The sequence below is a fragment of the Pygocentrus nattereri genome, chromosome 6, assembly GCF_015220715.1.
Source record: "Pygocentrus nattereri isolate fPygNat1 chromosome 6, fPygNat1.pri, whole genome shotgun sequence".
Taxonomy (NCBI): domain Eukaryota; kingdom Metazoa; phylum Chordata; class Actinopteri; order Characiformes; family Serrasalmidae; genus Pygocentrus; species Pygocentrus nattereri.
The window spans coordinates 43,536,694-43,551,476 of NC_051216.1; the positions used below are offsets into that span (position 1 = coordinate 43,536,694).

At 41.0% G+C, this 14,783-nt stretch overlaps 1 protein-coding gene across 4 annotated transcripts in view; it reads right to left on the bottom strand.

Moving 5' to 3' along the window:
• The window catches only part of uggt2 (UDP-glucose glycoprotein glucosyltransferase 2), a 79,983-nt gene that overhangs the window by 41,206 nt on the left and 23,994 nt on the right, over nt 1–14,783 (bottom strand). For all 4 annotated transcript variants that reach the window (XM_017703007.2, XM_037539232.1, XM_037539231.1 and 1 more), the window contains exons 18-23: nt 14,165–14,329; nt 13,272–13,395; nt 10,015–10,113; nt 9,473–9,567; nt 8,984–9,193; nt 4,658–4,789 (exon numbers count right to left, since the gene is read on the bottom strand). In XM_017703007.2, the coding sequence (XP_017558496.1) occupies nt 4,658–4,789; nt 8,984–9,193; nt 9,473–9,567; nt 10,015–10,113; nt 13,272–13,395; nt 14,165–14,329 (825 nt within the window). The remainder of the gene's footprint in view (nt 1–4,657; nt 4,790–8,983; nt 9,194–9,472; nt 9,568–10,014; nt 10,114–13,271; nt 13,396–14,164; nt 14,330–14,783) is intronic.

Sequence of the window (14,783 nt, forward strand, 5' to 3'; positions counted from 1 at the left end):
TGTACAACACCAGTGCTGTAACCTAAAATGGCCCTATAATACTTTCAGTCAAAGTCTGTTTTTCCCTTTACTGCCAACAATCATTTATCCGTTCATGTTCAGAGTTAGTCGAAATTTACGTCCCTAATTTCAGTATTCGAACGCTGGCATCTAGAATGGTTAACCAAGTATTTGAATACCTGAGCACATCATTAGTTCTCATGGTACCCAGAGTAGGCAACAGCTTGTTTGCCTTCCACCTAGCTTAATAAAAAAATGTACACATGGACACGTGCACAGTGAATCCAAACCTGACAGAATTCTGATACTTTGCCATGTTAGATGCAATGATGTGCACGATATGTACGATATATAACCCCATTTCCAAAAACGTTGGGATCCTGTGCAAACTGTGAATAAAAACAAAATGCAATGAATTGCAGATCATTTAAACCCTATATTTAATTGAAAATAGTACAAAAACAACATATCAAATGTACAAACTGAGAAACTTATACTGTTTATTGAAAAATATACTTTGAATTTGATGCCAACAACTCATTCCAAAAGAGTTGGTATAAGGGCAACAAAAGGCTGGTAAAGTTGTGTAATGCTTAAAAAAAAAAAATCAATTCACCTGGCGGTTGATTGGCAACAGGTAAGTAACATGACTGGGTATAAAAGAGCATCCCAGAGAGGCAGAGTCTTTCGGGAGTAAAGACGAAGAGGGGTTCACCACTGCACAATTAAATAGTGCAACAATTCAAGAACAATGTTTCTCAACATAAAATAACAAAGAACTTTTGCTTTTCACCATCTGCAGCACTACAGAATATCATTAAGAGAAGCTGGAGAAATCTCTGTATATATACACAAGGCCAAAAAACAGTATACACTGGCCGTGATCTTTAGGCCCTCAGACAGCACTGCATTGAAAACAAACATAATTCTGTAATGGAAATCACTGCATGGGCTCAGAAACACTTCTGAAAAACACTGTCTGTGAACATAGTTCATCTCTGCATCCACAAATGGAAGTTAAAGCTCTAAAAGGCAAATTAGAAATCATATTAAAACAGGATCCAGAAACGCTGCCACCTTCTCTGGGTCCAAGTTCACTTGAATGGACTCAGGGGAAGTGGAAAATTGTCCTGTGTGATGAATTAATGTTTGAAATTATTTTTGGAAATCATGGACACTGTGTCCTCCGGTCTAAAGACCACTCAGCTTGTTATCAGTGCACCAAAAAGCCAGTATTCAAAAGCATTCAAAAGCCAGTATTCATGATGGTTTAAGGGGGCATTAGTGCACATGGCATGGGTGACATGCACATCTGTAACAGCAACAATAATGCTCAACGATATAAACATGTTTTGGCAACATATGCTGCCATCTAGACGACGTCTTTTTCATGAAAAGCCTTGCTTATTTCAGCAGACAATGCCAAACCACATTCTGCATGTATTAAAACAGCATTGCTCTATATTAAAAGAGTCTGGGTGCTAAACTGGCCCGCCTGCAGTCCAGACTAGTCACTACGCTTAAGATTTAGAGGGTTATGAAACGAAAAATATGACAAAGGAGACCTTGAACTGTTGATCAGTTGAAATCCTGCGTCAAACAAGAACGGGAAAACATTTCACTTTCAAAACTAAAGCAGTGTCTCCTCAGTTCCCAAACAGAGTGTTGTTAAAAGAAGAAGTGATAAAACACAGTAGTAAATATGCCCCCTGTCCCAACTTTTCTGAAATGTGTTGCCGGCATCAAATTCAAAACGGGCATATGTTTTTCAAAAAACAACACAAGTTCTTAGTTTCAACATTTAATATGCTGTATTTGTAGCATTTCCCTGCAAAAAATGGTTGACATGATTTGCACATCATTGCATCTTATATTTATTTACATTCTGCTCAGTGTCCCAACTTTACTAGAAATGGGGCCGCACATCAGAAAGTCCTCGTACGTCTGCTGGTGGAGCATCTGAGGCAGAGACTCAACTAGAAGTAAAAATCACCTTCTGCTTCTTGTCTAAGATCCAACAGCAGAAGAACAAATGTCCTTGAGAAGCAGCAACAGAAGCTTATTCCCACCAATGGCAGCAATAAAAGCTGGTTCCCAGCCCCTCTCCAGATGACAGAGATAGTAATCTGTATGCAGAGCTGTGGTAGATGGTTTTTAATGCTAATCAGAGAGATGCTGGCTGCTCTCTCTGTTTCTGCCAGATGGCCGTTCTGCATAGCTACGGATCCACTGTAGCATTGCTTCATCGAGAGACATTCCAGGCCACTCCAGGAATTTAACGGCAATGTGTTCTTGCCTTAATTGTTGTGTATGCATAGTGCCCTTGGACTAATATGGGTCTAAAAAAACACTCCATAGCAGGAGCCTGTCAGCAAAATCTACTGTCAGGTCTCAATTTTGGAAACTTCTGCAGTTTTCCCCCACATAGACCTAAAGCTGGCATTGCTCTTTGTGTAGTCTTGGCATCCACAGCCCTAAAATCATTAACTCCAAACACCTTGAGTTTTGATAATGAGCAGTTACAAAATTACAACAAGGTATTTACATTTAAAAGCCCATAAGAGCTCAAAGAATGCAACGTTTCTTAAATCCTCCTGAGGACATTAGGGTTAGTGAAATCCTTTGCAGTTTTTAAAGGAATACTACAACGTAGTATGAGCAGTAGTGTTAATATGAGTGTCGGGTCTTGCGGTTAGTACATTAGCTTAGGTCTAGGGCTTTAGCTCATGGTTAGTACATTAGCTTAGGTCTAGGGCTTTAGCTTGTGGTCTAGGGCTTTAGCTCATGGTTAGAATAATAGCTTGGGTCCAGGGCTTTAGCTCGTGGTTAGAACATTAGCTTGGGTCCAGGGCTTTAGCTCGTGGTTAGAACATTAGCTTGGGTCTAGGGCTTTAGCTCGTGGTTAGAACATTAGCTTGGGTCTAGGGCTTTAGCTCGTGGTTAGAACATTAGCTTGGGTCTAGGGCTTTGGCTCGTGGTTAGAACATTAGCTTGGGTCCAAGGCTTTAGCTCGTGGTTAGAACATTAGCTAACTTTAGCTCGTGGTTGGTACATTAGCTTGTGGTTAGAACATTAGCTTGGGTCCAGGGCTTTAGCTCGTGGTTAACACATTAGCTTGGGTCCAGGGCTTTAGCTCATGGTTAGAACATTAGCTTGGGTCTAGTGCTTTAGCTTGTGGTTAGAACATTAGCTTATACTGGGTCCAGTGTTGCTTTAGGCATGCTATAAATGGAGAGTGACAGGAGCTGTCAGGCTGTCTCTGGCTGTGACTTCTTCATGCCCATCTGCCAGCGGCGGGGCTGCTGAGGCATCAGTCTGCGGAGCACCGTGGCTGCCTCACCTGTGACCTCGACAGAATCAGCCGCATGCTGAGCGAGCGGCAGAGAGGATTGAGATGCCAGCCTGCATAGCCGGAGGGCTATAGATCATCTTTAATGGTGAGTCACCACACATGGGGAGCACAGTTGGTGAAGACTTTGGTCTTTTTGTTCAAACTGTGTCTGCATGCAACACAATTCAAACTTGGTAGCTTTTGAGCTTCAGTGGCCATGAATTAAACATCAGAGAGGCCATTCAAACTCTTGTATGTAGTTGGGTATCAGATGAGGCATGTGCAGTTTGGATTAAAACACAATAAATGGTGTAATAAAAAGTGTCAAGTAACGTAAAACTGTAAAGAATGTCGATACACAAGCAGCTGATACTGTATATTAAGCATCTACGGAGTGCAGCTCATCATTTATTTAATTTCCAGTCAACTGTTGACTCATTTATTCAACAACTAAAAAGAATATCAATTTTTGTCAGTGTTTATTGTGTCTACCCATTACCAAAAAGTGCTAAACCAACTTCTAAGACTGAACCGAAGTTCAGTCGTGGAAGTCGGTTTAGTATTTTCAGCTAATCATGATCCAAGTAATCCTTTCAGACCCACAGCACTGAGTCGTTGTCTCACGGTGGAAGGATGGACAGAAACACCTGTGGATGTTTTCAGATCTGAAGCAGCTTGATGAAGTGCTGTTTGTCCGATTGGGACAATGTTGGTGTCTATCAGGTCTTCCAGGTGGTTGTTAGGAGTCGCATTTTCTCAGTAGCTTTCAATCATTTTTTGAACTCTAGTTTTAGAAACTCCTGCTTTTCCTCTTATTTTCCTTTGACTTTCTGCTTCCTTATTCAAGTGGATTATCTTATGTCTAAACTCCTCAAAAATATCACCAGAAAAATTGATGACTTGTGCTTCATGGATGTCTATGACTGGAAATTAAATAAACATTAATATCTGACTTTTGCACAGCACTCTAAATGTATTAAAAACACGAATATGTAAAAACTTTGTAAATTGTTGTTCTGTATGTTTTGAGTTTGTATTTAAGACATATAAAAAACACTTTCTTGTTGGGACTTTAAACCACTAGTGTTTGAATTGCACAGCCACATTTGATGGGAATATCTAAAAAGCAAAAATAGATAAAATATAGAAAAGTACACCTTGCAGTTTCCTTGCAGAAGTATATATGATAGTATGCAACGTTCTGCCAACAATAAAGGCCAAGTAACCATGGACAGAATTTTTTAAGGGGATGAGTGCTCTGGATAGTAAATTGCAGGTGACCCAAAGCCCAGAAAAGTGTTAGCTAATCCAGAAGCAGCGTCTCACCCTGCCGTTGCTGACCACAGCCCTCTGTCCTGCCTTCAGCTTCATCACCTCCTGACAGAACCTCTGCTGGCTGTGCAGAAAGTTCATCTCCAGAGTGTTGAACTTCTTCTCAAAAGCATCCTGGTCCATTCCCTGTAGCACATCAACAAAGACGTGGATGAAGAGACAGTGATTTCTTTTTTTTTTTTCAAACTTTCCACAAGAATTAAATCCTTAAGGTGCGAAAAGTCATTCAGAGCAGTTTGATGTGCTGTTTTCGAGAAAACTGCTGAGTCAGAGTTGTTCATGTGTGAGGAACCAGACGTCCACCACTAAAAGCTCCCTCACAGAAAGCTACCACATGAAATAGTTGCAACGCTGTCTGATGCCTTGGGCACTGTTTGACAATAGTTTTAAAAGAAGGTTTAGGGCTAAAAGGTGTGGACAGATACACATAACAGGGCGTTACGAGGAAAAATAGTGCCGCAAAAAAACATTTTTTATAACTATTTTGTCATTATCAGCGTTAAATATAAAATCTCAGAAGACATACGTAGCTTCACTGGTTGACTGCAGTGTAGACATTGAAACCCCTGGTTCCTATCACCACCACAGTGGTTATTTCCCACAAGTTTCCCTACAGCGTGAGGGAGCTTTTAGAGGTGGATGTCTGGTTCCTGTCACCTCCACTGTGACAGAATTCTGAGACTGTTTCTGTAGAACTGAACAATTCACATTAAACAACTTTAATTGGTGTTTTATAATATTGCAGTATGATGTATTGATGCATACTGTATTCAAATAAAACCATTATTCCGGAGGTCCCATCACTAGAACCATATTCAATAGCTGAAATAAAGTTGCAAAATAGTGAAAACAGAAATGAACAATATATTGCTTTCAAACCCTAATGAGATAAATGAGTGTATGTAAAGCCCTGAGAGGCTTCTCCGAAAGTCATATGTGCATCTCTTACACGCTAACTTTAATCTACAAGCCTCTGACGCTGCTGGAATTCAGTAAATGTTACAAGCCGCTCACATCATCAGTTTTAGCTGAGACGCTGAGGAGCCTCTCAGCTTGTAGGCTAAGACTGCTGTGTCGCCTGAGTAGCTGACTAAGTGAGGAGCATCATAGTTTTTGTACACGTAAAGCCAACTAGTCTCTATGCTAGGCTAATGGCTAACAGATAACCCCAAGAGACTGGCTTTTCCTTCCCCTCCCTTTTCTGCTGTTAACTCTTTACAATCTGATGTTGACTTCTTTAAACAATAAACTGGACTAACTTACCTCAGGCTGCAGCTCCATACACAAGAGGTGAGGGAATCAGAGTGTTTTGCACTGCCTGTATGTCACATTATCTGCATTTATTTGCATACTGTTATAATGGTAATGAAACAACTAATACCTTAAAATAAATCTGGAGAAACCAGTGTATTGCCCACTAATAATCACAACAATTCAATTATGCAGAAATTTAGAAAAATCAGTGCAATTCCACTTCTTTAAGCTTCTGCAACTTTAAGCTTCTACAGGAAGATTCACTCGAAAGAGGCCCTGAATATTCTGTTGTAGCTCCCATTGGGATGAAGGTATGTCTATTCGACTGCATTACATGTGATCCTGGAAGTGATCTCTGTTTTCTGCCATACACATGAGTACACATGGGTATGGGGGTACGCACCCGGAAGTCGCGAAAAGAGGTTAAACGGCGACGGCTACCTCATCGCTCTGACGCAGGGGCATCCCAGCTTGTTTGAAGCTCCATATACTGAGGAGCACATTGCACATTGTTTCGTTCTGATGGCTTCATCCTAGAGAGAGTTATTACAGAATATTCGGGGCCTCTTTCGAGTGAATCTCCCTGTACGATTCATGATGAAATTCAGATGAAAAGACTGGGTCACTGATAATCTAGTCCCAGATTACACATTCCACTGGTGCAGGAACAATATTAATAAAATAAGAATTCAATCCTGACAGTAAAAGTTAAATTTGATGACACTACAAAAAGCAAGGAACTCAGCCAAGGAACACACTTGACAATCTATCAATCAAGCTGTTATATTCATTATACTAGAAATTAAACACTGGCTGTCGTGTCAGTAACAAATCATAGGAGGATGAGCTTTGCACAGTCAGATTATTCGTTTTCCAACAATGCCCCACAGGAGAGAGGAGAGAAAGTGCCAATATCAGCACAGCAGCCTTCCTGCCATCCTCTAACAAAATCCTAACAGGGCTGCAGTACAAGCTCTCACAGCACCATGTTCAAACGCTTTTCCCGGTACCTCCAGCTCACCATCACATTAACCACCACAAGGTCAAACAGAATATAACTAATAATATATCCATTACCCATAACATTAATCCCTTGCTTCTACATTCATTGGCCACTTTATCAGCTCCACTTACTGTATAGCTGCACTTTGTAGTTCTACAGTTTCAGACTGTAGTCCATCTGTTTCTCTGATACTCTGTTACCCTGTTCTTCAGTGGTCAGGACCCCCATGGACCCTCACAGAGCAGGTACTATTTGGGTGGTGGATCATTCTTAGCACTGCACTGACTCTGGCGTGGTGGTGGTGTGTTAGCGTGTGTTGTGCTGGTCTGAGCGGATCTGACGCAGCGGTGCTGCTGGTGTCCACTCACTGTCCACTCCTACCTTGTTGATGTAAAGTTAGAGATAGTAACTCATCTGCGCCTGCACAGTTTGTGTTGGTCATCCAATAGTCTTTTAATAATAATAATAATAATAATAATAAACTAATAATATCAATGATGACAACAAAAAGAAAGGTGGAGAGATGGTAGATGACCACTTTCCAGATATCTTTATCTTTTTAATTTTGTTTTTATTTTTACTCGATTTTCTCCCCAATTTAATTTAATACTACCAATGCTATGAAGGTTTCCTCCGAGACCTGTGAAACCAGCCACCCCTTCTTTTTGAACTGCCTCTCACGCAACGTCACTGGACAGCCGAACGCGCTCGGAGGAAAGCGCCAACTGCCAGATCTGTAACGTCAGCTCACAGACACCTGCACTGACTAGTATTGCGATGAGTGATGGGGGGAGAAGGGGGGCCCATCCTATGGCTATGGACGACTGTAGCATCACCAGGGATCGAACTCACGATCTCCTGATGATACGGCCAACCCTTAGACAGTTGCGCCACTCGGGAGCCCCTCTTTCTCCCTTTCGATTAAACAGGTTTCTGTGCCTTTAGGACCATTATACAGTACTGAGCATGTTATTTAAGTTCATTTATTGTGACGTGTGCTTGTAATAACACTACGTAACATTAAAATAAATAAATAAATGCAGTAGATAGAAACTATTCCTTTTTTTATAACCTCAGCATGAATGAGTGGGTCTAAAGTGCTGTAGGGGGAGTAGGTGGATATTTGGGGTGGGATAAAATAAACATGCAGCGAGACATCGTATCGCTTTCTTCTGCAATACGCAAAATACACTGGCACCAAATGTCGATTTATTTACTGAAACATGCATGCGCTGTAAACGCTCTAAACAGACTACCCCTCCAGTTTGATCTACCAGCTCCACTACTTCATGACTCCACATGGTGGCGCTAATCAAATGAATAGAGTAAACCTGCGGTGAAGAAAAAGAAACTCACAGGGGAGAAATGGCAGATAACAGGTATCGTGAGGCATCGTAGGGGATTACCTTGCAATATATTGAATATCACAGAATATTCCCAACGTGAGATGCCATACCTAGCAGATATGTATTAACGTGGTTTTGTGATATCATAAACAATCAAAACGGGCTTTATTTGCAGCCTAATTTCCAAATATGGACCGTATGGAGGAGTGAATTCAGAAACTGCTTACAAACTACAAAACAGTGAATTTCAAAACGTGACAAAAATGTTGTTTTTGCTTTATATGGGCCTTTTCAGCACCTGTAGTGCGCATCAATGGCCTGTGACGATTCCAAACGAAGGCACATGCTGAACACTTACTAGTGTTCACCATGAATAGACCAAAGTGCGCTGCAAACTGAGTGGGTGGGATAAGCAACACGGCCAGATAAAAACACTTGAATCTGGTCTCAAAAACACACATTTTAGAGTCCCGATTCCACAGAGAAGCTGGGAACAAAACCGATAAAGTGAGCATGCAAAAAACGCCAGAGTCTGTAAAGCCAAATCGCGTTCAACATGAAAAGAATAAAACATGAAGCGGTGCGATTGGCCTTTTGGGGAATATGTGATTCAAAAGCAAAAGCAGGTATGATAAATAAGACACAGTCAGGCTAAAAGCTAAATGCACCACTTAGTGCTCATAAATGGTGGGTGTCGGCATTTTATACACCACTAACCTGTAAGAGCAGGTCTTTAATCTTGGTGCCTCGTGTGAGGAGCTGAACGGTCTCCTCTTTCAAGAGTTTGAGGGTGAAGTCGAGGGTGTTCTTGGCGGTCTGGGTAAGGATGGAGGCCCAGATGGCTCGGTATAGGCTGCTGTTGTCTTCTGTGGGCTCACTGCTTGGGTTATTAATCACCCCAACCCGACTACTGGAACTACTGGACTTCTGCGGGCACGAAAACAAAAGGTTACACGCTCAACAGCCACAGCCTGCAAACATTCACGTAATAAAGCAGAATTATTTTAATAAGACTGTTAAAAATGTCCTTTGAAAACTTGACTCGGCAGAACGTTCTTGCTTGGTCATTACCAATGCCACAAAAATGGGTTCCAGTGATAAATTGTTCTTAAATTAATTACTAAGGAGCGTGCGCCTCGCGGTCTCTGAAGATTATATGTTTCCTGTGGCTACGACTAATTGGAAATAAAAACAGCAGCAGCTCACCATATGTTTCAAGGCATTCAGCAACATCTGCCTCCCAGGGGCCTTCTCAATATCCGCAATAATCCAAATGGTCACTCCATACACCATCTCCTCTTCTGCAGGAAAACAATTACTTATTAAAAACGCTGCAGTGCTCATTTGAAAGGGCCATATTGTGTATTTCTGGTGCCATAAATAACGTGTCGGAGGTAGTATCCAAAACGTAGACGAATAGAAAACAAAAGGGCGCTCAAAGCATGCATCAATGTCCTAAAATCCACACAGCACGAAACAACAACAAAAAAATGCAGGCAAACATCAAAGGTAAACACTGAAAACTCCACAGACGATGTGACAACCTCGTCACAAACCAAGCTCTGTGTAGGCATAACCAACCAAATCAATTAAAAACGTGATTGTCATAAAGGGAAATCAGAAGAAAAAGAAAAACAATGAGAAAGCAAGACTGCTTTATGATTTCATCAGGGAGATTATCTTAGAATCAAAGCGCAAGAAACGCTTTGTCTTCTTTGAAAAACTGAGCCTTTTTATCAGACACTCACCATGCTTGGTTAAATACTTCATTCTCTGGGAAACAACAGCAGTCTTGTCCTTGGAGTCCAGAAACGAGAACATTGTTGAGTCATCCCAGTCATCGGCAACTGTCAGTTAAGCACATAAACAAGAAGCTGTCAAGCGGGAACATAAAGAAACCAATGCGACTGATGTGAGCAGGGCTGGGTTTACCTTAAGCCTTGGATAAACAAGACGACATCAAAAAATCTGCTTTATGAAAAACACTGGATCTCTCACACTTTCGGATTGGTTCCTGCAGATGTGTGACTGATGATTGGGGATCACATGCTAATTGTATAGAGATCACCTGGCCTTTCTTAAACGTCACACTTTCTTCAGACCCACCAGGATTTTGCGAACACTTTTTGGATTGTTGTGGGCCAAATGCTTGATTTTGCAAAATTTGTGGCAATATTTTTGAGAAGGGAGGTTATTGGAGGACAGATTTATTTAGCTTGATTTAAATGCGGCTTAGTTGTTTGCCTAAAACAGGAAATTAAGGCCCAATCTCTTCCCAAATCCCAATTTCTCTACCCCTTGTTTTCCGAGTTTCACCCTAATCCCTTGGAACTGAGTTACAAGGGGTAGTGGTTGAAATCTTCTATGAAATGGGAGCCTGAGATAAAATAGCATTACTTCATTAACAGCTACTAGTGCTGCCCTGTAGGCGACCCCACCCGTCTGCAGTGACAGCAGAGGAGGGTAAAGTTCAGTAACCTTGCCACAATTAATTGCTATAAGACATCGCTAATTCTTTGGTGATACGAAGCTGAAGTCAGATTTTCTCCAGCTTCTAGTTTGAATTTTCCCGTTCCGCCTTAAATGGTGCAGCAATTACATTCTAGCGCTTCAGATATCATAAATGCTGGACTAATTAAGGTGGAATGGGGAAGTTAGTAGCTAGCAGTGATTTATTATGCTTTTTTATGAAGAAAACCACCATAATACACTGAAACAACACTAAACTAGGATGATACAATGATCAGCATAATTTTTTAACAGAGAAAATTCTCTGGGTTTCTTTGGTCGCTCGCTCAGCCATCTTGCCAGTTTTTCTTTTTTTCTAACACTCCATTTAAAGTGTGCCTCTGAAAAACCTCAGTTTGGAGGGTCATGTAGTCCTAACATTTCACCCTGCACCTCTATCTCAACTAAATTCGGGACACCCTACCCCTAGAAGTGAACGAAAACAGAGGGCTAAGGGCCAAGTGGTAGGGGTGAGGGGTGAATTGGGATGGGGCCCAAGTTTGAACCTCTGAGAACCAAAAACACGCAAAGCAACTTGAGATAAAAAATAAATAAATAAATAAACAATTTTCAAAAACGTTCGGAAAGAAACAGCAACGCAAGTAACTGACACATCTGACACAACTACTCACTCTGCCATCCTTGTTGGCAAACTTTATGCAAATGAGCTGAGAGGCAGCCAATCAGATTGTTGATGTGTGGTGCAGAAACCAACTCAGTCAAGCTACACACTGAGATTCGATACTCAAATGCACACATGGAAGAAATGTTTTCAAATTTCAAGACACTGTTTTATTTGATATTTTTTATTAAAAAAATAAACAGCATTAAGACATTTGGGGCTCAGAACTGGCCTAAAACTCCACACATACTTCACTTGCAGGTGTTTTAGCGACATACCGGCAAAGCAGCCCACAGTGGGGAACACCTGCTCTAATGAAAATGCAGCATTAACTTAATCAATGCATGGCTACAGCAGATTAGAGTAAAGACACACATCTTTACCCAGTCAGACTGTTATTTTACAAGCCCTATTTCCAAAAAGGTTGGGACAGTACGTAAAACCAAAACAGGCAGCAGTGATAAGCAAATTCTATTTGACGTGTACTAAACTGACAACAGCACAAAACACAATAATTTATGTTTTACCTCATGAACTTCATTGCATTTATTTAAATATGTGCTCATTCTGAATGTTATACCTGAAACATGTTCTAAAAAAGTTGGGACAGGAGCATGTTTACCACACCTTTTCTTTTCTCAACACTTGGGGAGTGAAACCACCAATGAATCATGTCTCAAATTTATGTGGCCTTGTTTGGCATAACACTTATACGGTAGGAAACAGGCAGGCCAGTCCAGCACCCACACTCACACAGCACAAACATGCTCTTGTAACACATGCAGAATGTTTCTTGCTGTTGTCGTGTTGAAATCAGTTGGGATTTTCTTGAAAAAGACGGAGTCTAAAAGGCAGCATATGTTGCTCCAAACTATGTATTTCTTTTTCACTGTTAATGGTGAACAATTTACCCACTAATACATCCCTACACCATGACCGATTCTAGCTTTTGAACTTTACACTGGCAACAATCTGGACGGTCCTTTTTTTTTATTTTTACTTTGGTCCAGGGAACACACCGTGCATTATTTCCATAAACGGCTTGAATTCGTCAGCCCACAATACATGTTTCCATTGTGCATCACTTGACTTAAGATGAGCCAGAGTTTCTGAATGTTGTTAACATATGGCTTCTGCTGTGCATACATCAGTCTTAACTTGCATTTGCAACAACAAAGAACAGTTTTTACTGATAACTGTTTGTCAAAGTATTCACAAGCCCATGCAGTGATTTTTCACACAGTGCTGTCTGAGGGATCGAATGTTATGGGCATTCAGTTGCGGTTTTTGGCCTTTTCCTTTATGCACAGAGATTTCTCCATATTCCTGGAATCTTTAGATATTATGCACCATAGATGGAGAAATGTCTACAATACTTGCACTTGCTCATGGAGGAACATTGTTGCATCATTTGCTGATGCATATTTTGCAAAGCAGTGAGCCTTAACCCGTCCTTTCTTTTATAGCCAAACATCGTCACCTGTTTAAGATATTTTTTGAATGTTTATTGTCTTAAATTGCTCCTATATGAACTATTTGGAAACTGCTGGAGGCATCAATTTCAGAAAGAGCATTTATTTACAAACAAAAACAACAACAGGAGATAAGGTAAAAGATTAATTATATTGTCTTTGAATTGTTTTTCTTCAGCCTTTTTGGCTTTGGCTGCCTAATGCATCTGGTAGATATTTTTCAACTGTTTATTTAACACAGCCATAAAAACGGAATATCAACTATGAAATGTCAAAAATGAAATGCTTTTTTTTCCCCACGACTATTTGTCCTGCCCCCATATTGACTGACAGAAGCCTTTCCACTTTGAATCATACAGAAGATAAAGCTTGTGTGATGTAATGTTTGCTGATTCATTGTTACCTGGTGATGCAGTGAAGTCCAGATATCTCCTGTCTGGGCTCAGAACCACAGGGTTAATGCGTGGCACTACGTTCGCCTGGTCCATCAGGAAGTCCACCACATCCATACCTTCAGAAATCTGACCCTGCGTATTTGAAGACAAAAAAAAAATAAAAAGTAATAACTCATTTCAGGTGATAGACAGGAGACAATTAAACAACATTAACACACCAATGACAATATAAGGGTACTTGAGTTTTGTATTGGATTGGAGACTGTTAGCAGTCAGATGTTTGGTCCCATGTTTTTAAGCACCAGAGAACTGATTCTCTGTGATCTGGGGTCCGCACACTGTATGAGAGCTATCTGCTTCTGGCACTGTGCTTTTAATAATGTGATTGGCACAACTTGGGATGTAATTTGCTTTTTCAATTAAATAGGAGCGATATAAAATAATTAAATAACAAAATTACAACCTGTTTTGGTTGTTACTGCCAGTGATAACTAAGGTTTAAAGTAGGTGTGCTACAGCAGGGAAAACCAAATGTTATAAACAGAGCTTGGTACCAATTATTTATTTTTTTAGATAAATGAAATACAGATACCTTGACTTCAATACTGTTTCCTGAACTATACCTTCTTTTAAATTACGCACTGAAAGCAGGATGTAAGGTACTGGAAGCGGGTAAACTGCTTGACTGCTAAAAGGCCCATCAGCAGTTCTAGATTTAGAAACAAGCATGCCAATTACCAATTACAGAAATTTGGTTCTGAATGCCCTGAATTTTTCGATACTCTGCAGTAATTGAAGCAATTTGGTGAGTTCCATGAAAGTGCTGACTTTCCACACCAGCCCTAGTTATGAAGCTGCAAATCAAACCTCGCACATTCTCCTCTGAAGAACACAAGCATACCATAAAAACAGCTCTCTGGAAGAAGTTGGTGGTGTCCATGATGCGCTGGAGCAGGATGGTCTCCAGCTCATCCGGGTCCATCTCCTCACTGCTGAGCGGAACCCCATTAAACAGGGCCACAGGAAGCGCTCCCAGGCCGCTCTTCCTGTAGAACACTCCTCCAGCCTAAAACGTCACACCATCAATCAGAGGAGAAGGTTAGATGATGAAGAAACCAGAGCAATCCAGGACTTTAGCAAGTGCTCATCTCATACTGTATTCTAATAAGCCGCTAAGTGAGACTATGATTGGCCCAGGAACAAGAAGAGAATAAGTCTCGACTGACTGCAGACAGGCAATCTGCCTGGCCTGGGAAGACCACTGAACAGCTGCTAATGCAACATCACTGGACAGCTCAACACGCTTAGAGAACACTACAGAGCCCTTATCTAGCTAACAGACACCTTCATTAGCTAGCATCGCCCTGAGTGATGGGGGGAAGGGAGGACCATCATACCCTCTCAGAGAAAGCAAGAACAATTATGCTCTCCTGGACAACCACTTACGGATGGCGATGGCATCACCAGGGACTAAACTCAAGATCTCGTGATGATAGTGTCAGCGTTAAGATGGTGCACTC